This window comes from Podarcis raffonei, chromosome 16, assembly GCF_027172205.1.
Source record: "Podarcis raffonei isolate rPodRaf1 chromosome 16, rPodRaf1.pri, whole genome shotgun sequence".
Taxonomy (NCBI): domain Eukaryota; kingdom Metazoa; phylum Chordata; class Lepidosauria; order Squamata; family Lacertidae; genus Podarcis; species Podarcis raffonei.
The window spans coordinates 26183208-26209156 of NC_070617.1; the positions used below are offsets into that span (position 1 = coordinate 26183208).

At 47.0% G+C, this 25949-nt stretch overlaps 1 protein-coding gene across 11 annotated transcripts in view; it reads left to right on the top strand.

The window, feature by feature from the left end:
• Positions 1-25949, top strand: part of CABP1 (calcium binding protein 1) — a 73204-nt gene that overhangs the window by 32476 nt on the left and 14779 nt on the right. For 2 of the 11 annotated variants that reach the window (XM_053368536.1, XM_053368541.1), the window contains exon 1: positions 22423-22754. The exons of 1 other annotated variant lie outside the window; for it this stretch is intronic. In XM_053368536.1, the coding sequence (XP_053224511.1) occupies positions 22710-22754 (45 nt within the window). In that variant the 5' untranslated portion in view covers positions 22423-22709. Of the gene's footprint in view, positions 1-1873; positions 2079-2180; positions 3336-22422; positions 22755-23570; positions 23960-25949 lie in introns of those variants that run through there. 8 more of the 11 variants (XM_053368537.1, XM_053368539.1, XM_053368538.1 and 5 more) reach the window with 8 other exon arrangements.

Below are 25949 nucleotides of genomic sequence, written 5' to 3' on the forward strand. Positions count from 1 at the left end.
TCACTGGACCTCACCTACCATGTAAGATGTGGGAATAGCCACCAGCTTTGATGATAACTTCAACAGCAAAATGGAACCTCTCTCTTCAGAGGCAGTCTGTGTTTCTGAAGTCCGGGCATCAGAAGCAAAAAGCCTGGAAAGGAGGTCATTTTCATATCATGCTGGAGGGCTTCCTGGTGGTGTGGTGTATGGTCCAAAGGACCTGCACTCAATTTGAGTTTCAGATATTCCCCTGACATAAAAATAGCTGGCAGGGAAGCTAACTCCACCAGGGAGAGATTATCTGCCTGGATGTTTGTCAATAAGGTACATGAGAATGACAAGGGTGGAAAAGGGTGTGACCTTTGGCTGCTGATATTGGGTATCTACCTGGACAGTTTCCTCATTTACTTTTGCACAAGAGAATCCAATTACATGTTAATACCCTTTCCCCAACCCCCTGAGGGATAGTTAACCCAAGATTGATTACACTACAGAACTTGAGAACTTGATGAGATGTTCCCAGTCAGGCATCTTGGGCTTCACAATGGATCTGAGCCAGACCACCTGATCTAATGAATTTACAAGTAGACGCTGTTGCAGAATAGCTACAGGAAGGGTGGGGAACATCCAGCCCATGGGCCAAATATGACCCTCCAGTCTCCTCTAGCTGGCTCTCAGGATTCCCTCCAAACCACATCCCCTCCCTCTGGGTTACACCCATCATTGTCCCTATTCTGCACCCTTCTAGAATGCCTTTCCTTGATGGGGATGTGGCCTCCATGAAGTGCAATAATGCCTCCTGCTTGTGTGATTGTTGCTAATTATTTTTACTATTAATTTCATTTTTCACCCACCCTTCATTCTAAGATCCCAGGGCAGTTTACAATAATTTAAAGAATTTAGATCAGGTAAAAGAAGTTACAGGCACAGAAACAGAGGCTGTCCTGAAAACACACCTCTCAGGTGTCAAAGGCTATTGTAAAGAGGTGCCTCTTCAGCATCCCCAAAAAGCCATAAAGTGAAGGTGCCAGAAGGGAGTTTTACAACTTAGGGGCTGCCACAGAGAATGTCCTCTTCTGAGCCAACACCCTCTTAACTTCTGAGGATGGTTGAACTACCAAGAAGGCCTCCTCTGTTGATCTTAACTTCTAAGAGGATTTCTCCGGAAGGAGGCAGTCTCTCAGATATTTGTTGCCAAAGTTATTTAGAGCATAAAGCACTAATGTGAACACTTTGAATAGGGCCCAGAGCTCAGGGGGTTGCATAACCAGTTGGAGGATGGAGAGATGTGTGTGGAGGGGAGGGAATGGATGTTAAGAACTTTTGACTTTTGCTTGACTGCAATGTGGCCAAGTGTGCAAAGATAACAGCCGTGTCTGTTGCTCTGCCCAATTTTGTTGCTAGCTCAGATCACCACTGGTTGTCTAGGCTGTCCTTATCAATCACCAGGAGGTTCTCAGCTATTTCCAGGCTAGGACTGGACTTGAAAACCTGTACTTGCCAACCCGGTCCCCTCTAGATGTTTTGGACTACAACTCCCATGTGGGGGGGACCAGGTTGGCAAAAACTCCTGTGCCTCATCTTGAGCTCCATGATGACTGTCATAAATGAATGTCAGTGCAGGCCCCCTTCAGACTGAATGTGGGGGGTGCTCACAGAACAGGGTGTCAGTCACACCGGTGGGACTTGTGCCTGAGGATGTCCCACTCAGTTTTGACCCAGGGCTCTGAGGCCTCCCACCCTGATGCCCTCTGTGACATCCACATTCTGTTTCCTGAGCTGACCATAGGGAAGCAGGACAGGCAGGCATCAGGATACACCTCACCCCTGTGGATGCCAAGAGTACTTTGTTACCTCTCCGATGGCAATAGAATGGTATTGTGACAAGGGTGCAATTCTTCGGACCCTTTAAATCTGGCTGTGCCAAGCGACAGCCCCCCCTCCATCAGGGCGCTGTTGCTGCTGCCATTCTCCTCCTCCTCCTCCTCCTCCTCTGCTGGAGCTCTCCAAAGTGCCTCTCTGCCTTCATTCCCCATCTACGAGTTCATGCTCTGGTCCAGGGTGAGCCTGGCGTTGAAAGTTGGCTGACTCCACAGGTGAGGGAGCGAGGAAAGGGGGGGAGGAGGGAGGGGATCCGGTGTCTGCTAAGGCGGGGAGTGGGGGGGGAGCTTTGGTGCATCTTTTGGCGAAGTGTTCTCCCCACCCTCCGCACTACTCCTGTTTGGGAAGTGAGGGTCGCCTTCCTTCCTCCCTCCCTCCTCGCCTCCTTCCTTCCCAAGGCCAGCGCTGCGCCTTCATCCCGCCGCCGGCGCGGCGCTTCCCACCCACTGCCGGGGCTCCCGCGGGGTTCGGGGAGCCGATGCGGCGGTCGGAGGGAGGGAGGCTGCGGCTACTGCGGCGGCGGCTCTGCGGGGCGAGGAGCTTCACCTGCGGCTCTGCCTGGCGTAGCCTCTTCGCTCCATTCACGGCTGCTGTTGCTGCTGCTGGCGCTGTCCGCGGGCGGTGGTGCTGAAGCGCGGCGGCGGCAGCTTTGCAGGCGCTTCACCTGCGGCGGCGGTTGTGCCTGGCGGCGCCTCTGCTACTATTACTGCTGCTGCTCCGGGCGCTGTCCGAGGGCTGTGGTGCTGAAGTGCGGCGGCGGCAGTCGCCTCCAGCTCAGGAGCTTCCCCAGGCGTGGGGCGGTGGGGGGGGGGAGAAGATATAAAGACGCGTCCCCCCCACCTCCTCCTCCTCTCTACCCCCTCCCTCCCGGCTTCCTCCTCCTCCTGGCGGCTTAAGAGATGCTGGTCCGCTGAGCGGCGGCGGCGCCGACCATGAGTTCCTCCTCGGTGCGCAAGAGCGAGTCCAAGACGTCCTTACTGCGGACGGGCGGCGGCGGGAGCGGCAGGCGGGCGCCCAGCGAGCCGCAGCCGCGCAGCTCCGGGGGCCGCACCGAAGGCAGCCCCGAGCCCAGCGCCAGGAGGCCCCTGTGCCACCCAGGAGCCGGCGCCACAGTCTCCTCCAACGGCAGCTTGAGGAGGCACCAACAGCAGCAGAATCGCCTGGGGGAGCCCGACGAGGCGGAGGCGGCTCCGCGGAGACGCGGGAGCGGCCGGGCGCGCGGCTCCTCTCGGAGTGCCAGCCAGGAGGCGGAGAGCGACGGGGTAGCGACGGCGGGTCGGGGGCAGGACTTGGGCGGCAAACGAGCCAGCCGAGAGTCCCTCCAGCTGCCCGACGGAGCGTCCCCCAAAGGCACCTCCAGCGGCAGCGGAGGCGGCGGCAGCAGCAAGAGCTCCGCCGCCTCCAAACCCAGTGCGGAAGTCGACCCACTCTTCCACCAGCTCCACCCCATCCTCAGCTCGGTCTTTGGCCAGGTAAGGGGCCCTTCGTCCCTCCTCTAACTCCGCTGCCCCCTCCTTGCCACTCCTCTCTTTCCTGCGCTTCCTTCTGGGACGGGATTCGGGGTTGGGGAGGAGAGAGCTCGGAAACTTCTGGCTGGAAATGCGCTGCTTCGGGGCTGCCTGGCAGGAAACTCCAGCGGAGCTATGCTGGGAGGGAAGGAGGGGGCGAGAGGGGGCGAAAACAGACGTTGGAGCTGCTTCTCTTCCTCCTCCCTGCAAAGCCCCAACTCCAAATTCTCCTGGAGTCCTCCCTGTGCGCCTTTCCACGGGTTCTCAGGAAGAAGCAACCGCCGGGTCAGAAGCGTGCGTGCGCGAGAGCACCGGTAAAGTGATGCAAGGCAGCCGCCGGGTCAGAGGTTTTCGCGCAAGAGAGCACCGGTAAAGTGAGGCAGGGCTAAGCAGCTAGTCCTCAGGAGTCGCCAGGGAAAGGAAGTGGGTCGGGCAGACATTGGCAGGGACCAACAAGCCACCTGAAGCAATCCCCGTGGAAAAGAAGCTGGTGAAGAGCAAAAGAATGCAGCAAGCGGGAAGGGGTCGTGCTCAGCGGTTTGGTGTGTGTATGTGTGCGAATTGTGCCTGAGCGCACCCCTGTGTGTTGAGTATCGGCCCCGAAGCTTTGGGGTCAAGTCAACCTGTCTTTCTGAGTGAGAGGAGAGAGACCTCTTATGCTTCAGTCCTGTGTGTTGCTGGGGCGCTGAAGGTTGGAGAGACTGTAAGTGCAAAGACGGCGAATTAGTGAAACAGTTAAAAATAATACAATAATAATAATAATAATAATAATAATAATAATAATAATAATAATGCAATAGACACTTTAGGCAAACCTGGGTTGCCTATCCGTTTACTTGTCTTTTGAGCTCCTGTAACTGACCTTCGAATATTGGGTTTGATTTTAACACTGCTCTGTTCACGTCCACTGGTGACCATTTTCACACCTTGAAGGTGAGAAAACCTCCCTTGCTTCTTGTTTCTGGGTGTTCCACTTGTGAAAACTGTCTCAGGACCAAGTCTGGGTTGGATGCCAGCGGCATAGGATGACACCTATGCATGACCACAAGCTATGCAAGGCTTCGCCAACCTGGTGCTCTTCAGATGTTTTGGATGACAACGCCCATGAGCCCCAGCCAGTATGGACATACTTATGGGAGTTGTAGTCCTAAACATCTGGAGGATGCCCCGTTGGCAAAGTAAGAGGAGGCCCAGTTCAAAAGGAAGGTCTCCTGCACAAGTCCCATTGAAATGAACAGGGGATGCTTGTGCAAGAAAATCTCAGCAACTTCCATCTCTATCTCATTCTCTGCCACCTTTTAATAGTGCTGATAATCTTCTCCCTGCAGGTGGCCCCTGTATCTTTCCACCCAGAAAGGTTTGACATTTAAGTTTACGGGAGTGACAAATGCCAATCCCAGCCATTTAACTGACCCTTTTTAAAAATGCATTTTTATTTTGATGCGTCAGCCAAATAAAAGAGCACCAGAATTAGACATGGTGGAGAGAGCGGGACAGGGAGTGGGGATACCTTGTAGTGTTTGCTTCAGTTGCTAAGTTGTGCTGTGGGTCCAATCCCGCACTGCCACTCGCAAAACATTTGGTTGATAACAGCTCTCTCTGCATGAGCATTTTTTAAAAAGTCCTTTTTATCCAGGCCTGAAATGTTCAGACAGTCAGGATTTTAAACTGGGCAGGATGCGTAGAATGGTTTGTTTGTTTGTTTGTTTATTGTTAGATTTATTTTATTGTTAGATTTCTTTCAAGGAGGTCAGGGTGACATACACCGTTCTCCTCCTCTCCATTTTATCCTCCTAACAACCCTGTGAGGTAGGTTAGGCTGGCTCTTGATGCTGTTGTGTCAAGCTGATGGCTTCCAAGTGTTCTTGCTGGGAATGAATCCTCCCTATGTGATGGAGAGGCTAAAGAGAGAGGGATTGTCTCTAACCTGTCCCTTTCTGCAGCCTATCTGTAGGGATGGAGCAGGAAGGGGCAGAAAGACTGCTCCATAAGATGCTCCCTCCCAGAAGTATTCTAGCAAGCTCTTCACCAACTGGCTGCTCTTCAGATGTTTTGGACTACAACCTTCATCAGCCCCAGCCAGCACAGCTGGGAGTTGTAGTCTGAAACATCTGGAGGTCCTTAGGATGGCAAAGGCAGGTCCAAATTAAATTCCTGAAAACTCTGAAAAAGAGGGAGGTGGAAGAAGGAGTTAATTTCTTTCCTTCACAATAAGGAAGAAAATTTATTTTACTGTTTGTTTGTTTGTTTATCTATCACATTTATATCCCACGTTTTCTCCAAGGAGCTCAAGGGTTCTCTTTCTCCCCAACATCTCCTCACAACAACTCCATGAGTTAGGTTAGGCTGAGAGATGGTAACTGGCCCAAGGTCACCCTGGGAGTTTGCTGGCTGTGTGGGGATCTGAACCCTGGTCTTCCAGGTCCTAGTTCAACAATGTAACCAGTATGCCACCACTGGCTCCCCTCTGGGGAGAGAGAGAAGCATTAACACCCCCAACTGCTCAGGCTTCATACAACCTCTGCCGCCAACCTATCTCAATCTTGGTGGGGCTACAGTATGTAACTTTTAACCAACCAGTCCTGACTCAGTGCTCATCAGACATTTTGGAATACAGCTCCCATCAGCCCCAGACAACACACTGTCCTAACACAAGTAGTCCATGAAACCAAAGTGAGGATTTTTGAAATGCAAGGAGAGAGGGATTTGGCTCTCCAATGATGCATTGTATCACAAGCCCAACCTGCATTTCTCATGCAGCTGGGGACTGGGGAGAGGAGATGACAGACTAGGAGCTGGGGGTGTCTCCAGGGAGATGCAGAGTAAGTGCATCTAAAGCTCTGTGTGACACAGTTTGTCTTCTTTGGGGAAGCGCTTCATACATTAGATTGGCATGTGTGTGCGGTAATGTCTGCAGGAGCAGTTTTCCCAATCTATGTGCTCTTCTTGAAGTGTGCTCTTGGGAGTACCATTTGGTGGAAAGGCAGGACACCATTTTTTCAGACAAACTAGGGGGAACTGTATCTTGATGGTAGAGAATCTGCTGTGCATGCAGAACGTCCCAGGTTTAATTCCTGGCATATCTAGGTAGGGTTTTAGTGGCGAGATGCTGGAGGCAAGCAATTGGGGAGGCTGTTCAGACCTTACTTGTGGACTTCCCAAGAGCATAAGACCACCAGAAGAGTATGCTGGATCAGGCCAGTGCCGGATTTAGGGTTGTGTGAGCTGTTCCCCCGCACAGGGCACTGAGCCAAAGAGATGCAAAATTGAGAAGATCCATTTTGGGGCACCAAATATTGGCCTCACACAGGGCACCGTATTACGAAAGATTACCAAAGTCTGCCCCTAATCTAGTCCAGCATCCTGTTCTACCAGTGGCCAACCAGATGCCCCCAAAGGAAAGCCTAGGAGGGAAACTTGAGCGCAACAGCCCTCTCCCCTCTGTGGTTTTCAGCAACTAGTATTCAGAAGCATTACTGCCTCTGACAGTGAAGGCAGAACATAACCATCAAGGTTTATAGCCATTTGGAGCCTTATCCTCCTTATGTTTATCACTAAGCAAAGTTTTTTAAAAAACAGACTTAATTTTTTTAAAACAGAGGGGAAGGAGATCAGGGGCCCAGAAGAAAACACCCAGGGCTCAAGCCTTCTGGGCAACCCCCTAGCAACCCTAACACAGGAGGAACCCGCAGGTCACGACAGCAGAACTGGAGCGAGTAGGGTGGTTAACTGTCCATCCACATGCACTTCCCCCATACACAGAGTTATGGAAATGTGAAATGGTTGCCTGGAGGAGTCTGTGGAGAGAAGTACTGAGCACCTCAGGGGGCGCCTTAATGATCAGGATTGCAGAGTGCCAGTCTCCTCTTATTACATGTGTTATGTCAAGGAGAGAAACCATACCAGCTGGCAAACTGGTCCCCCTCCCTGCGTCAGTCTTGTAGGAAGATAGGAAGCTGTCTTATATCAAGAACTGAGAACTGGTTCGCTCAGCTCAGTAATGCCTTGTCTACATCAGAGGTGGGGAACCTGTGGCCCTCCAGGTATTGCTAGACTCCCATCAGCTCCAGTCAGCATAGCTTTTTTGTTTTGTTTCACTAGACTGAAATACTGTTTGGTTCTAAGAAGTCCTCAAAGCAGTTTACAAAAAGAACAAAACAATGAAATTGTTAGTAAAAAAAATAAAATTCAAAACATTCAAAAATAATTAAAATCAGTGATAAGCTAAAAACCAGGTTAAAGCACATGTCAACATTCTACATCTTTTGGATAGGCTTTGACTAAACAAAAAATTGTCTAAGGAAAAATGCTTTTAGCAGGCACAGAAAGAGTACAGTGAAGGCACCTGCCTGGTGTCAATAGGCAGGGAGTTCCAAAGGGTAAGCGCTGCCATATGAAATGATGGAGTTCTTACAAATGCAGAATGGGTATCATATGGCACCCATAGTATTGCTCATTCTGCTGATTAAAGTGGATGAGAGGGCACGTGTGGGGAAAGGTTATCTCATAGGTAAACTGGTCCCAAGTTGTTAAGTGTCTTGAACTTGGCCTGGTAGCAAATCAGCAACCAGTGCAGATCTCTGAGCACAGATGTTATATGTTGACAGGGTCTCACTCCTGACAGCAGTCGTGCTGCAGCATTCTGCACTAACTGCAGCTTCCAGATCAAATGCAAAGGAAGCCCCACTTAGAGCACATTGCAGTACAGTAGAACCTCAGGTTACGTACTGTTCTCCGTACGAATGCTTTGGGTAACTAGCTCCGCTAACCCGAAAGTAGATGCTCCTGGTTGCGAACTTTGCCCCGGGATGCAAGCAGAAGTCGCACGCTGATGGCCCGACGGCAGTGGGAGGCCCCATTAGCAAAAGCGCGCCTCATGTTAAAAATGGTTTCGGGTTAAGAATGGACCTCTGGAACGAATTCAGTTCGTAACCAGAGGTACCACTGTAATCTAATCTTGAAGTAACCAGTACATGAACTACTGTGGCCAAGCCTTCCCAGTCCAGGAACGGCTGTAGCTGCCATACCAGTTGCAGCTGGTAAAAGGCACTTCTAGCCACTGAGGCTACCTGGGCTTTCAGTAACAAAGATCGGTCCAGAATCACCCCCAGACCCCAAACCTTCTCCTTCAGAGGTAGGCAATTGACCAATTTCTCAGACACAGGAACCACACATCCACAGTGTCCCCATCTCGCCAAGATTCATGATCATCTTGTTTTTCCTCATCCATCTAACCACTGCATCCAGGCACTGGTCCAGAGGGTTGCACAGCCTCTCCCAGTTCAGATGTTATGGAGAAATAGAGCCGAGTGTCATCAGCATACTGATGGCACCTTGCCCCAAGACACCTAATGACCACTCCCAGTGGCTTCATATAGATATTAAATAGCACTGGAGATAAGATAGTGCTCTGTGGCACCCCATTAATGTAACTACTCAGGGGCTGAGAAGCACTCACCTAATGCTACTCTCTTGATTTGGTCCTGGAGTTAGGATTGGAACCACTGTAACTCTGATTCCCTCCACATGGATACTGAGGTCACTCAAGACGATCATCCTGAAATCCAACAATACCCCAGAGATTATCTTGGACAGCCCAATCAGGGATGCTGCTGGGTAACAGGGCAATCAATAGACCAGGAGCATACCCAAGCAGTCTCTCTAAGACCCTCCAAGTCAGCCTTTCTCAACCTGTGGGTCCCCAGATGTTGTTGAACTACAACTCCCATCACCCCTAGCTAGCAAGGCCAAAGCTCAGGGATGATGGGAGTTGTAGTCCAACAACATCTGGGGACCCACAGGTTGAGAACCGCTGCTCTAAGTCCAAGATCAAGAAGTTTTCTGGGAAAGGAGTTGGTGGTTATATGGACAATAGCAAGCCACACCCTCACCCTTGAACCCCCAGTCTAGACTGGTGGATGAACATGGTCTTAATTATGGACCCATCCATCAGGGATGGTCAGGGATGAGGGGATCTGTAGTCTAGCAACATCTGGATGGCTACAGGTTCCTAACATTTGGACTATAGTGACCAGCAGCCCTTCATATAGGGTGTCTCTCCTAGCCCTACATGAGGATTGAACCTGGGGGTCTTCTGTATGCAGAGCAGATGCTCTGCCCCTGATCATGCAGATGACTCTTAGTGAGCAAAATGGGCGGTTTCTTCCTTCTGTAAAAGCTGTGCAGAAAAGAACTCATTGAAGCACACATAGGTCCTGCTACTCTTACCGTCAAAATACATCACAGCCCGATAGTGTACCTCTCCCCATCTGAGAAGAGGAGGGAGCCCAGCTCCTCCTGTTAGTTCTGCAACAGTATGTACAGCCATTGAGTGGAACGCCCCAAGCTGGAGGGGTGACTTCACACACAGCGTGCTATCGGAGCAGGGCAAAGTGTTCCTGAGCTGGAGAAGAGGGCGTTCCAAGGAGAAAAGAAGAGACTCACAGTGCAGGCAACAGGAGACAGAGCGAGGCATCTCATCAGTGCTGCAGTGGTTGTCTCAATAATGGGCTTTCTGAGACGCTTGGCCAAGCTGACAGTCCTGGCACAGCTCTCTCTCTCTTTGCAGTGGAGCAATACCAGGGGGGAGGTGTGGGGGGAAACAGATGCTCTGTCATTGTGCCTGAGCACCAGCCGCAGTGTCGCATTAGGCTAATGACAGGTTAGGATGTGGGTGTGGTGGAGCATAATTGCTTAATATTAGCAAATGGCCTTGGTGGAGGTGGACCCAGATGCTGGCATTATGATATGTGAGACGTGCACAGCAAGCTGAAGTGGCCCTCACAGGAGCTAAAGTGAAGCTGCTGGTTCCCAGGTTTGGGGCGTATCAGGAGATGGGCCAATCTGACTGATGGGGTGCAATCCACTGGGAAATGTCTGTTACTGGCCCTGCTTTGGAGGCCTAGGCAGCGATGTTCTGAATACCAGTTTGCTGGAATCTGCAGGAGGGGAGAATGCTCTTGTCCATGATGCTAGGGGGCTTTTGAATAGGGGCATCTGACTGGCCACCATAAGAACAAGATGCTGGACTAGATGTGCCATTTGCTTGATCCTAATTTGTACTTTCTGAAATGATACACAAATCGAAACACAGCCGCCCTTTAAAACCTTCACTTCTCCACATTTCACAGTGCAGTTCTCCAGCCAAGTGATGTGCACAAAAATGCATATACTGGTGTAAAGTATGCATATAATTGCATATATTAGGGGAAATTGCATTAAAAATGCATTATATCCCAGGAAGCTACTTTGAAAATGTGTATTTTAGGAGAAATTGAAACTAAAATGCTGGTGAATTTTCATGAGCAACTTTTAAAAAATAAATAAATCTCAAGCTGATGTGGATATGTGGAACACTGAATCTAAGATTTAAAAATGAGTACGTTAGAGAAACAAAAATCGACAAATTTGTTGATTCCCAGCACCAAGGTCCAAAGGGGGCTGAATTGCCAGCTATTGTGGTGATTTTGTTTTATAGAAATTTGTTTGTTTGTTTGTTTATAAAATATATTTGTATATGATAAGATAGTATATGAAATCTGTTTACAGCACTAAAAACATAAAACCATAAAGTTAAAAACATACACCAATTAATTATTATGGAAGGCTATATTCTTAATCGTATTTTAAAAAGGGCCAAGGAAGTGGGGGCCTGGCTACCTTTTATCACTTGATTTGGGAGGGGAAGTTTTGATAGCAGAGTTTCGAATGCAAAATAACTATCTTTTGTCAGTAGAAATCAAAATTGAATTAGGAGTATTTCTTTTCTGTATAAATAAATATCTACCTCCCTCCTACTAATAGTATGTCACTGACCACCAATGTTTAGTCAGGTTGAACATCCCTACTAGAGCAGATCAGCCATAATTTCCCCACAGCATTTGTACTTTTTAGTGGATATTTTAATGCCTCAGTTGTAGCAACTGCAGAGGGTCTCTTGGTACTTTTACGCTTAGACTCAGAAGATATTTTCCTAACCTCACATTGTTCTTTGGACAAGATGATGCAAGCACAGAGCCTGAAACTGTTGCAATTTGTATTCCAACATAATTTATATGTTCTTCACAAGAGTCCTCTAGACATATCTAAGGGTCAATATACTTATTTGAACAAGCATGCTGGAAGTGCTTTCAATCACATTATAGTCTCTCCTTCATTATTCACTTTTGTAGGGGACAGGGGTGGCGCTGTGGTCTAAACCACTGAGCCTCTTGGGCTTGCCAATTGGAAGGTTGGCGGTTCGAATCCCTGTGATGGAGTGAGCTCCCGTTGCTCTGCCCCAGCTCCTGTCAACCTAGCAGTTCAAAAGCATGCCAATGCAAGTAGATAAATAGGTACCACTCCAGTGGGAAGGTAAATGGCATTTCCGTGCACTCTGGCACTTGTCATGGTCCTCCGTGCACCAGAAGCGGTGTAGTCATGCTGGCCACATGACCCAGAAATCTGTCTGTGGACAAACGCTGGCTCCCTTGGCCTGAAAGTGAGATGAGTGCCGCAACTCCATAGTTGCCTTTGACTGGACTTAACCCTCCAGGGGTCTTTTACCTTTACCTTTACATTTTTATTCACTTTTGTGAACACTTTTGAAGTGCTAGAACAAACAGAAAGCAACTGCTTTCCAATATCAGTGATCCTACGTCCTTTAACAGAAAACATACTAACTACCAAATCCTCAAGAGTGTGTTGAGAAATACAGGACATGACAAATTTGAGCCACCTTTTCGTGAGCAAATCTCCAAATCTTGTTGATGTCTTCCAGCAAATTGTCACAGAACCCAGGCCCTATTTGATAGCTTATATAATTAATAACAACAACACAGAGACAACACACCTTGACTGGTTTGATGGTCAATGCAAAGCAGCTAAGAAAGTTCTGGTTAAAGCAATTAGAGATTTGCATAAGAATTCATCAGAGGCTTCCACAGAAAATGTGATCAAATGTAGATTGGAATACAAGACTCTGCTCAAAAGCAAGAAAGCTGAATATACGAAAACCCAGTGACAGGAACTGGGACTAGCAGTAATGGAAAATAAGGAAGACAGATTCTGGGAACTGGTGGCCCAGAGTTTAAATGAAGTGAGATCATTACAAGAAGCCTCAATTCCTCCCTTTAATTGTGTTAAATGTTTCTCCAACATATTTGGTGGCCAATATTTGGCCACCTCATGAGAAGAGAAGACTCCCTGGAAAAGACCCTGATGTTGGGGAAGATTGAGGGCACAAGGAGAAGGAGACGACAGAGGACGAGATGGTTGGACAGTGTTCTCGAAGCTACGAACATGAGTTTGACCAAGCTGGAAGACAGGCGTGCCTGGCGTGCTCTGGTCCATGGGGCCACGAAGAGTCGGACACGACTAAATGACTAAACAACAACAACAACAAAATCTGGGCAAACATATGTACCAGCAGTGTTTAAGGATTTCTCAAACCTACCTGATTGGCAACCTGGAGAAGATATTCTTCCACCTGAGCTCTATAAAGAATACATGGAATCATCATGGAAGTCTATCCTGGCTGGCTTATTTACCACCATAAACAACACAGGCCAAATGCCCTCTGGGTGGAAATTGAGTATTATTTTCCTGATTTATAAGAAAGGAGATAGGAAGAATCCAGAAAACTATCAGCCAATTAGCTGGTTAGACACCTCCTCAAAGCTATAGGCATGGTATCTCCTTCAAAATTATCAGACTAGTTGCAAAATAGCAACATTATTTGTGAAGAACAAGTGGGATTCAGAGGAGGGCACAGCATCAATGATCGATGTTTTACTCTTAACCATAAGGAAATATACTAAGAACATTAAGAATTATCCTTATGTAGCCTTTATTGAGTTTTCTGCAGCATTCGACTACTAACTGAAACAGACAGGGAGAAATTTCGAATTGCTAACATTGACTGAAGAATTCTGCTATTCATCCACAAACTATACAGCAATACAAAAAAGAGGTTTAAATGATGGTATGACTGATGCTTTTAAAATGTCATAAGGAGTGAAGCAGGGTTGCATTCTGGCTCTTTTATAGTAATGATTTGGTGTAATATTTAGCCAATGCAAGCTCCACCTCTCCAGTAATTAGGAACAGAAAGATCTCCTTATTGATGTATGCAGATGAATTAGTGCTCCTGTCTCTTTCTTGATTGGACCTCAAAAATCTCTTGAGGGGTGTTTAGCACATGCTGTAAACAGGAAAGCCTATCTACAAATTACTCTTAAGACCAAGATTATGATTTTTGGCAAAGACAGTCCTAGGTATAAATGATGTTTTAGATCAGCGAGCTATTGAACAAACATACTCATTTAGACACCTGGGTGTACACTTTAGTGAAAGCCTTTCTTGGAAGTGTCATATGGAAGCAGTGAAAGTTAAAGCACAGAAAACCATGGGGCATTGATGAAGTTCTTTTACAATAAAGGAGGGAAGCTGATTGAACCTGCCCTAAAGATATTTGGTAGGATAGTGCTTATTCAAATGCTCTAAGGTTTTGCAGTCTGGGTTTTGGAAACTGTGCAGAATATATTATAGCTATCTATCTATCTATCTATCATCTATCTATCTATCTATCTATCTATCTATCTATCTATCTATCTAAATAACTATACTCTACCATCAGGAATATCAGAAGCTCTTCTTCATACATAATCCTCATGGTCAACAATTAAGGCAAGAGCAGACAGTGCTCCTTTAAAGTATATTTTAAAAATTGCTACTATGCCTTTTGAGAGTTTTTCTGTGCTGTATGAACTTTGGTGATAACCTGCTCTGGAAAGCAGCTTGTCAAAGTGTTTTAGAAATAAACTCTGCTTTGACATTGAATAAGTGTCAATTAAGGAATTGGCTTTTCTGGACAGGAGGGACCTACAACTGGAAACACCAGATTTCCCCCTTGGTATCCACTTTTGAGAAAAGAGCATTTTAAAGCTTGTTATATGACCAAATTCTGACCAGTTTCCTTAAGAACTGCATTTATTGCACAGCGTTTCCAAGTGATGACCACTGCATTCTTGGAAGGCTGCTACAGCATGGTCCCATAAGCAGACAGCCTTTGTATTTGTGGTCAACCGCAGGTGGAAGACTTCACTCATTATCTGTCAGCCTTAAATAGAGACCCCAGAGATTGCTTTCTGAAACCTTTGCACACACAAGCAAGCAGGCACAGCCCGGCAGAAATGGTTCAATTTCTTTTGAGTGGCAATAATAGCTTTGTAACACACAAGAGTGGCCCTCTATGCATTGGCTGCAAAAAAATAAAATAAAAAAAATGCAGGCAAAACAAAACAATCAAGGCAAAAGGGGTTAGATAAAAAAAATATACGTTGATGTGGTGATTCAGAGATTTAATTTGACATCAAGCTGGATTTGAGTTTGTTGGTGTCTCTGGTAACTTCTCTCTCTTACACCATGGATGTTGGCAAATTGCATTTTAAAAAGGCAAAATAGTATTAGAATTGGAGCTGTCAGAGATGCACAAGGGAAGCTGTGTTTTAATGCTCAGAATCTTAGCAAAGTCTTTTTTTATATTTTGCCTGTATTTTCTGAATTATTTTATTAATACTATTGCTTGATACAAGTTTGTCATGGCCTTTGTCTCTAGAACAATAAACTTATGAACTGAACTTTGTATTCAGAGTTGCCTGCACAGACCTGGCGGAATAGAAAAGTTTTAATTGCTATCTAAACAAGGATGTGGCCTCAATAATTGGCAAAGATGGTTAAATGGTAAAAGCCATGCCTATGAAGATGACTTTGCTCACTACATTTCCAACATCCCTCATCAGGCTCACAGAACTTCATAAAAATGCCAGATGCAGAGAGCGCTTGACGTCTCTGGAAAAAGGGGATGTGTGTGTATGTCCATGTGTGTGTAAATAATTCCTTTGCAAATGAGGAATTCCAGTGTGGTTTGAGCAGACTGCTTTATGTCTCCCCAAAATCTCTTTGAAGCCATGGACCTTTTAAAAAACACACAAACAATGCACAGCGTGATGTGAAGCCAGCTTGTTGGTCATAACATCAACAGCTGCTCCAGATGGACTGGAAGTGCTATTGGCTGCTGACGCCAGACCCTTGCAGAAAGTGCTCCAGTGTTCTGCAAAGAATCAAATGTGCTTCAATCTGCCTTTGGGGTCAGATTGCACTTCCCAGCAGCAGCAGTGTGGGGGATCTTTGCTATGCCATTGCCGTAACATTGAGAAGAAGAAAAACTCTGTCATGACTCTCAGATTTGGCCCCTTTGCAGAAGATTTAGGTGGCAATGAAACAAGGCTGCTGCATTCAGAGGATGGTCCTCAGTGCTTCCCCCTTGGTCCCCCTGACCTGAGGAGGGAGCTATTCTGCCTTTCTCAGACTTGGAGGTATTTCCACACCCGCTACGGTGCAGAGGTCAGCCCACAGTTGAACTATGGAACTCGCTCACACAGGAGGTAATGATAGCCACCAACTTAGGTGGCCTTAAAAGAGGATTAGACAAATTCATGGTGGACAAGGCTATCAGTGGCTACTAGCCACAATGGCTATGCTCTGCCTCCACAGTTGGAGGCAGTAATGTTTCTGAATATCAGTCGCTGGAAACCGCAGGAGAGGAGGGGACTCTTGTGTCCAGGTCCTGCTTGCAGAGTTCCTTTTGGCTTATCTGCTTGGCCAGTGAGAGAACAGGATACCTGAACTAGATGGATCATTGGCTGGATCCAGAAGGCTCTTCTTATGTCTGCAGAAACAGATACGGTCTCCTACACATGGCACAAACAGCTCTCCAAGGAAGTGGGTCATAGGAATGTAAACCTTACGCAGTGTCAAAGGCTTACTCCATCCAGTTCAAATTGCCTACAACGACTAGCAGCAGCGATCAGGGATTTCAGGCTGGGTGTCTTCTAGCCCGACCTAGAGCCGATGGGCACTGAACCTGAGGCCTTCACGTAAAACAGATGCTGTGCTATAGGAACCTGCCTTATACTGAGTCGGACCTTTACTCCATCTAGCTCAGGATTGTCTACAGTGATTGGCAGGGGGCATTTCCAGCCTTACATGGGGATTGAACCTGGGACCTTCTTCATCCAAAGCAGACGCCGTACCACTGATCAATGAGCCTTCTTCTTGAGGTCAGCTGCGGCACAGAGCTTGCTAGCCTACTAAGTCCTCTGATGGAATGTTTCCTTCAATTCTTTCTATCTATCTATCTATCTATCATCTATTTATTTATTTATTTATTTATTTATTTATTTATTTATTTAAAAACATTTACAAACCACTTAATATTTAAAAAGCACAACACAAAAAGTATAAAGATGGAATAAAAATACAGTAGAAAACCACTAGAACATGTGTAAAAGCATAAAAAGCATTTTAAAAAAAAGAACATGTGTAAAAGCATATAAATGGGGGGTTTTTTGTCGGCCTGGATGGAGGAAAGGGTGCTCTGTGTGTGTGTGTGTGTGTGTGTGTGTGAGAGAGAGAGAGAGAGAGAGAGAGAGAGAGAGAGAGAGAACTAGCTTACTGTACAAATGTAAAATTTGCATCAGTTGCTCAACCCACTTTTGCCTCTGACTCCACCCACCACTGGCATGTGCCCCCCTGGGAGGTTGCCTAGGAGTGAATGTGGCCCTTGAGCTGAAAAAGGTTCCTCAGCCCTGTTCTAACCTGACTGGCATCAACTCTCCAGGATTTCAAGCAAGCACGCTTTCACAGCCCTACTGCAGATGCAGAAGACAGAGGGATGGAGCCTGAGACCTTTTGCATGCAAACAAGATGTTCTTCTACTGAGCTGGGACCCTTCCCCAAAAGGCTTGTTTTAAAGACTAGCAAATTTATTACGGCATCAGCTTTTTGTGGACCAGAGCCCACTTTGTCAGAGGCATGACATAGAGAGTGCAGATGTTCAGATTCTTTGATAAGGGGGGGGGGTGGACCAATCAGACAGCCTCGGAAGGCAAGGAATGGTGGCCAATGAGTCACATTCTCCAGGCAGAGCTCAGACAAGATTGGAAAGAACGGAGTGACCCAGCCCAAGTAGCAGCCGCTGGGTCGCAATAAATCAGCAGAGCGAGGAAACACAAAACAACGGGAACACTAAAACCCGAAGGAGGACAGCAATTTCCTCTAGTGAGCCATGGAATATGGATTCCATAGAAGCAAATGTGCTCATACGATACGATAATCTTTATTGTCATTGTCTCCATAGAACCCTCATCACCCTGAATTACAGCTCCCATAATTATTTGCGGGAAGCCTTGCCTGTCTAAAGTGGTATCATAGTGCTTTAAATATATGGTGTGAATGTGGCTTTAGCTGGTTCCACCAGTCATTGACTCTGCCTCTGTCTGCCATTGGCTCTGGCTCCATCTACTGTTGGACTCCATGCCTTCTGCTCTACCAGGACACTGGCCGCCACAGGCTGACGCACTGAAGTCCCAGAATAAACTAGCAGAGAGTCATCAATTGCCCCTTTTGGCATCCTCAGAGGCACTGGTCATTAATAGATCTCCCAAGGAGAGTTGCCAAGCCTTCTTGTCCTCCTGGACTGGACTGCCTCCCTCTCTGATTGCTTATTCACAACATTACCAAGATGCACTGAATCTACCAGAAATCACTGGTGGCTGTGTGGCAGAGCACATGTTACGCGTGCATAAGGGTCCAGGTTTTATTCCCAGTTTCTCCAGTTAGCAGGGCTGGGAAATACCTGCCTGCATGAACTCCAGGAAGCCAGTCAGATCAGACAGTCCTGAGGTAGACTGACCAATGATTTGGTGGAAGGCAGTTTACGGGTGACTCAGGAAGCTGAACAGTGTCTGCCGGCCACTACAGGTGCAACTGGCTTCATGTCTTTGCCACCTGCTTGGTAGGGGCTTGGAAATTTGATTTTATCACTCCAGTTGTACATAATTTGCACTCGCTGTCTGGGCTCAACTTAAGGTGTTGGTCTTAATCTTGAAAGTGCAGAAGGCTAGAGATCTGGGTACCTTGGGAGCTGCCTTTTCCTTGCACCCTCCGATTGACATCTGAGGCCCGGCTCCAAATCCCTCAGCAGGCAAGGGTGGTGTCAACTATGGGCAGAGCTTTTTCTGCTGCAGCTCCTACCCTATGGAATACTTTCCCAGGTTGGAAATTCAGGATCAAGAGGCTGGGTTTCAGCATGGCGCCGAGGTAAGACGCGCTTACCGGTGCTCTTTGGATTTCTTTTAATCTTCTCTTAATCCTTTATATTTTATTTTAACTGACCCAGTCAGTCTTTGGAGCATTTTATAATTGCTGCAGCTACATGCTATGGCAACTTTCTGAGAGATTTGGCCCTGCTCCAGATTGCTGCAGACTGCTCCTTGTTTCTCTCTTATCAGCGGGCCGGCCTCGGCTGCTAAAAGAGAAGAGAACGCCATTATCCTAACTGGAGAGAGGGCTTAAGAGGAAGACGCTGTGTGGTGTTTAAATCCTGGATAAGTCATCGTTTGTGCCCAGGCTGCTGTCATAGAGGGTTGAGAGAGGCCAGTGGAGCCAGGACATTTGGCACCCTACCCCCTAGACATCTTGAGGCTGTCACATTTCAATACTTCCCCTTGTGAAAAGCTTCTGCAAACTGGGTCCAAGGTGTCCACGAAAGACTGATGTTGTAAGTGGATTTTACCGCAGTGGAGAGGAAAACTTCACTATTATTATCCATCCAAGGAGCTTTCACCCACGGTGCCATCTTCTGGTGGTCTTAACTATCTTATTTGTGTGTCAAATGTTATGTTATTTTAAGAATCGTATAATCCTTGGCCTGAGGAAAGTATGGGTAGGAACAAACGCTTGAGAGACTTTGACGAGCCCCTATCATCCCCTAAACCAAAACTATCAAGGTTGGTGCCACACCGGAATAGAAGAGGGAGTGACAATGCTGAGCATTGCTTTGCGGTGGAAACCCAAAATCGCTTCCTACCTCTAATTGATTTAGAAGCCACTCCAACTCTGACGACTCAAAATTTTTCAAAAGTAAAGCCTGTAAAGGAGAATACGAAAGAAAAACTCTCAACACAGGATGATGGTTTAACATCTGATATGGGGGAGTTCCCCAGTTGTGAGCAGTTTGTTGTTGTTGTTTAGTCGTTTAGTCGTGTCCGACTCTTCGTGACCCCATGGACCAGAGCACGCCAGGCACCTCTGTCCTCCACTACCTCCCGCAGTTTGGTCAAACTCATGCTGGTAACCTCGAAAACACTATCCAACCATCTCGTCCTCTGTCGCCCCTTTCTCCTTGTGCCCTCCATCTTTCCCAGCATCAGTGTCTTCTCCAGGGAGTCTTCTCTTCTCATGAGGTGGCCAAAGTACTGGAGCCTCAGCTTCACGATCTGTCCTTCCAGTGAGCACTCAGGGCTGATTTCCTTAAGAATGGATGCGTTTGATCTTCTTGCAGTCCATGGGACTCTCAAGAGTCTTCTCCAGCACCATAATTCAAAAGCATCAATTCTTCGGCGATCAGCCTTCTTTATGGTCCAGCTCTCACTTCCATACATCACTACTGGGAAAACCATGGCTTTAACTAGACGGACCTTTGTTGTCAAGGTGACGTCTCTACTTCTCAAGATGCTATCTAGGCCTGTCATTGCCCTTCTCCCAAGAAGCAGGCGTCTTTTAATTTCGTGGCTGCTGTCACCATCTGCAGTGATCATGGAGCCCAAGAAAGTAAAATCTCTCACTGCCTCCATTTCTTCCCCTTCTATTTGCCAGGAGGTGATGGGACCAGTGGCCATGATCCTCGTTTTTTGATGTTGAGCTTCAGACCATATTTTGCGCTCTCCTCTTTCACCCTCATTAAAAGGTTCTTTAATTCCTCCTCACTTTCTGCCATCAAGGTTGTGTCATCTGCATATCTGAGGTTGTTGATATTTCTTCCGGCAATCTTAATTCCAGCTTGGGATTCATCCAGCCCAGCCTTTCGCATGATGTATTCTGCATATAAATTAAATAAGCAGGGAGATAAAATACAGCCTTGTCGTACTCCTTTCCCAATTTTGAACCAATCAGTTGTTCCATATCCAGTTCTAACTGTAGCTTCTTGTCCCACATAGAGATTTCTCAGGAGACAGATGAGGTGATCAGGCACTCCCATTTCTTTAAGAACTTGCCATAGTTTGCTGTGGTCGACACAGTCAAAGGCTTTTGCATAGTCAATGAAGCAGAAGTAGATGTCTTTCTGGAACTCTCTAGCTTTCTCATGTGCCCCAGGGGTCTGAGGATCTGTTATCTCTCCCTCTTTCTCTTTTGCCCTTCTCTCTTCACCCAGGCCCATTTTCTTGTCGGTGCTGTGATAAGATAGGAAACCACTTACATGAAGTAGGAAAGGAAATGGCATCTCAGGCCGGCAAATGCTGTGGGTGGATGTGGCTCCGTCGTAGAGCACGTGGCCTGCAGCTCCAGTTACAAATGTTGGGAGATGTAGGAGAGGCAAGAGGAAGGACTTCTTGAGACGGTGCATAGTTCAGTAGTGGAATTTGCTTTAAGAGGAGGCAGTAGTGGCCACAAACCTGGATGGCTTTAAAAGAGGGTTAGACAAATTCATCTTGATGGCTACTAGCCATGGGGGCTATTGTTCTACTTCAACTGTGAGAGCCACTAAATGCCTACGAATGCTGGTTGCTGGAAGCCACAGGAGGGGAGAGTGCTGGTGAGCTCAGGTCCTGCTTATAGGCTTCCCATTGAGGTGTCTAGTTTGCCACTGTGAGAAATGGATGCTGGATTAAATGGGCCACTAGCCTGATCTGGCAGGCTCTTCTTGTGTTCTTATACAAGGTTCTCAGGCTCTAGGAACTTGGACTCAAACTTTTTTGGCAGCCCCATATATAAATATTCAGCCATTTAGTTCTGGCTTCATGGTGTATGCAAGGCTTTGGGTTCCAGGGTCAATTACAGATGGCTCTCAATTTCAAGTATAGAGCTGGGAGAAAGCAAGGGGAAGAGCCATAACTCAGTGGTAGAGCATCTGTTCTGTCTGCAGAAGGTCCCTGGTTCAGCCCCTGGTGTCTCCAGATAGGACTGGGAAAGACACCTGTCTGAAACCCTGGATAGCTGCTGCCAGTCAGTGTAGAGAAAATGGACCCCAGTGTTCTTACTTGGTATAAGGCAGCTTTGTAGGTTTCTGTGATACAGAAAGAATCCCCAAAGACAGAAAGTCTAATTTTGTTGAGTAATCCTCTGCTTTTCAGCAGATTCATGAACTGATTAAATTCACATCAATTTGCACATTTAAACACCCATATAGGCTCTGTTTTCAAGTACTAGAGGATTTGTGAGATAAATGATGATGTTGTATAAGCAAAAGCTGCCGTGTATTACTAGAGGGGAAGGGCATCCCTCATACTGGCATATTCTATTCCCTTTCACCAAAACCCAAAGAGCCCCCAAATGCAACCCCTTAGCTTATATCACCCTCAGCCACTACCAATTAATCAACAAAAAATGTAAGTTGATTCACCTGCTGGTGAAACTGTTCAAAGCCTAGTGTAAAATATTGGTTTTGTCCATCCCCCTTACAATGTGTGTGTGTGTGTGTGTGTGTGTGAGAGAGAGAGAGAGAGAGAGAGAGGGGGGGGGGGAATGAATCCCCCAAATGTTGGAGGGGTAGGGTCATTCCACACCTGTCCGTATCTGTGTGATGCAGGCCCTGATCAAGGAGAAAAATTTTGCCAAACCTCTCAAGAAGCCCTGCACTGGTGGTGGATGTGTTCTGTTCATCTGTTTTCTTGCACTCAATTTGCTCAGGCCCTTCTTAGTGCCTATAAGTGGATTGCGCTCCTCCCAGCTGTCTTCTCTGGGCATCGAAATGCTCAGTGTTTGAGGGGATAGAACGGAGCACTGTGGCAGTCTCTGAGCACTGAGGGCAAAGGTAGAAACTGACTTCTTGTGGGGGCTTCTTTGCTCTTCATCCTCCCTCCAATGAGTCAAACCAGATTCCTCCTCCTCCTCCTCCTATCCTGAGTGGTGGGAGGGATCAGAACTTTAATCTGATGTAGATTATATCCATCCATCCACCCACTCCCTCCTTCTCTTCCTCTTTCTTTCCGTTCCTCCCTCCTTCCCTCTCTGCTGCTTTCCCTTCCCTTCCTGCTTCATCTCTTCAAAGAAGTGAGCATAAAGTTAACAAGCAGAAAGAAGGAGAGGGAGGGAAGGAAGGAAGGAGATGAATGAGTGAAGGAAGGGAAGAAGAAGAGAGCTCTCAGAAGAGAGGCGCCCTGCCACTTGTGCCCAGTGGAGCTCTAGATTTGACTGCTGCTGCCTCTCTCCCTTTGCTCCTAAGGACTGCCTTTCATGGAACCAATTGCCCGCTTCCTTTTCTAAGCCTGTCTCCCGGAAAGGCAGCTTCAGCATATTATGGGCAACTGTGTGAAGTCTCCACTGAGAAACCTCTCAAAAAAGGTACGTTCCCCCCCCCCCCACTGCTTCGATGTGCGCTGCTTAGGTCGCCATCCCAGCATCTTTGGGACAGGGTGACCACTTGGTGTCGCTTAAACAGGTAGGGAGGGTTGGTGGTAAGCAGGTGGAGATGTGTCTCCCAAAGTCCCCACCTAAAGTTGGTCATCGGTCAGGCAGCGCAGAGGCTGAGAACAGTCACTTGTGGGTGTTTGTGTGCATGAAAGCATGATCCCGTCCATGTGCAGTTGTGTGTCGAAACAGAGGTATGTGCAGTTGTGGGCACATGTTTGCAAAACATGGGGCATGAGGCACTAGGAAGCACTCCAGCACAAGCTGCAAAGAAATGATCAGGAGATGCTCCTCTTGGTATAGGTGCCATTAATTGCCTTGAGAATCGTGCAGGAGATCCTTTCGGGATTGTTGTGCCCAGTGCCTTTTTTCTGGGGGGACGCGTACCCCTAAACGTTTTGTGAATCTAAGTTTGGCCTCATTGAGGGACAGTATTTCAATAGTAGTAGGAAAATGAGAGTATCCCTTAACATTTTTTAAGAAAAAAGCACTGGTTGTGCCCCTTGTTGGTTGATTACAAGTGTGTTCACGTTTCTGTACCTAAACATACTAGCATAACACATGTTTTGTACAAAGCTACCAACTGAAGCATCTTTCTATGGGTGTAGGTTCACTTTTGGCTTTGTGCATAGATGTGCAGAGTGCAAATCCATTAGTGCATATTCTTCATTAGGGACACAACTAAAGGGTTTGAGTTTGCGGTGCATTTTGTTTGAGCCACAAGCACATATCCTGGCTAGGTTGTCCCCCGTGCTTCCATGAGGGTCTGTGATCTGTCATCCCTGTTGAAACAAAGATTTTAGGGTATTGCTAGCAGCTACTGCACTCTGGGACAGGGGAAGATGTGACTTCCTTCCCAAATCCCCCTCTGCTCTTCCCCAGTTTTCTGTTGGGGTTGGGTCCAGCCGCTGTTTCTTCAGCCCCACCTTCTGCATTAATGTAGGTCAGCCCTTCCGGCAGTTATGTGCCAGTCCTCATTTACCCTGGAAGAATCACTTCCATGGTAAACAACAATGACCTTTAAAGCATGAAATGGACTGGATTTTGCATCGTTTAGGGTGCACATTTTCCTATGTGCTGCTTCACACACACACACCCCTTTTCTCTGAGGCCTTGTCCTGTCTCTTCCATCCATGAGGGTAAGTCGCTGGGCCTTTTCTGGGATAGCTTGTACCCTTTGGAATTATTTGTTGGGGGAAAGCCATAATGTTAATTTCAGCACACTGTCAATGCTTTTTTAAAAACGCGTTTTTGAGTAGTTAATCTTAACTGGCTGTTGATGCTGCTGTTAAGTTCTGTGTTTATAACTCGGCTGAGGGTTTCAGTGGGTGTTTTCGTCTATAGCAAAGTGTTTGGATTTTAGCTGCATGATCAGTTGTGCTCAAGGTTCTTCCCCCCCCCCAATACATTCTTATTGAATCTTCCTGTGATTTTCTGCTGTAATCACTTCAAGTAACTTTTGGCAGAGAATGCAACAGATAGGCTTTATAAATAAAACTAGCACTACAGCAGAGCACCCACATAGCATTTACTGATTCCCCGCTTCCCCTTCCATTTCTATGCTCTGGCAAAAAGGTATATTCGTGGAAATAAGTAACACACACACCCCATGGCTGAACTGTGAATGGAGTTCAACCTGGAAGGTGGGCACACATTTGCCCAATAACACAGTCAGGCACTTCTAACTTGTTGTGGCATCAGTGGCAGTGCAGGAACAGTAGCCATCTGTTAGTAATTGGATGATGCTGGTGATACAGGGAAGGGCCGTAGCTCTATGGCAGAGCACCCACTTTGCATGCAGAAAGTCCCAGGTTCAATCCCTGGCAGCATCTCTAGGTAGGGCCAGGAAAGGTTCCCTGCCTAAAAACCCTAGAGAGCCATTGCTGCCACCCAGTGAGGACAATACTGATCTCTGTATAAAGCAGCTTCCTGTGTTCTTAATGAAAAGTGGAGCAAGGGATTATTGAAACAGAAGGAAAAAGTGAAGTGAGCCCACCCTGTAAGCAGATGCAGATATTTGCGCAGGTTCAAAAGGGTGTGAGTTTGTGGGATTGTGCAGATGGTGCTTGGGATGAACGTCTATGCTCCTCTGCATGTATCTGTGTGCACATCGATCCAGTTATGCACAGTGACGTAGCCACACATATGGACAGATGCTCACATCTATGCCCCACACCTATCTGTGGGGTGGCCTTCTCCTCTATGAACACATGTCTGTCCTGGCATGTGTTTAAGCTTTCCCCACATGTGTGCTCCTGGTATGTAAATGTCTGTGTTTCAGATCCCTACCTCTCCCAGGTGGTTTGTGTGAGTGTCGGCATTCAGCCAGTGGACTGCTTTATGTTGAATTGCTCAGAATAGTTTGTGGACACAGAAGCAGCAGCAGCAGCAGCAGCAGCAGCAGCAGCAGCAGCAGTAGCAGTGTAGCGGTAACATGGGTGGCTGTTGAGCTGGCAATGGAGCTGATTCTCCACTATTGCAAACTTCAAAATAAACTTGTGGACAGTTCCTAAATTTGATTGCTGAGAGTCCTAGCAAATGGATATTGAACAGACTCACAAGGCTTAATTGATAGATTAATCAAAGTAAAGTTTTAGTTGACTGACTGGTTGATGGAGCCAATTTTTACTAATGGTTGAAGTGTTTTTGTTCAGGGCAGGCATGTCTTCCTAGATAACAAAAAAGAAGAAGCAAACTATCCATTGTTCCAGTGAACAGAGCCTTTGTTTTGACATGCCGTGTGCTGTCTTGTGCTTCCTTTAGTATCTCCAAGAGGCACCCCTGGCACTATCCAAATGTATTTAACCCATTAATTGTTTGTGGGGCAGGTCAGATGTAAACTGCTGACATCCTACTGGCCAGATAGTTTTCCAAATCTCTGACATAGGAATTATAAGGTCAGGGCCGATGAAATTCTCTTTCCACAAGTTTCAAGCCAATGAAAGGAGGAAGTGCTCTCTCTTAGTGTGTGTACACTCACCTACCTAATGGTAGGGCCGGCCCTCTGCCTAATGGTAGGGTCAACTGACACTCAAGTTATCCCACCAATGCCTATGATGAAATAATTTTTGCATTGTTTCGAGAGCCTGTTTTGGGTTTCACCAGAGACAACATATAAACACACACACA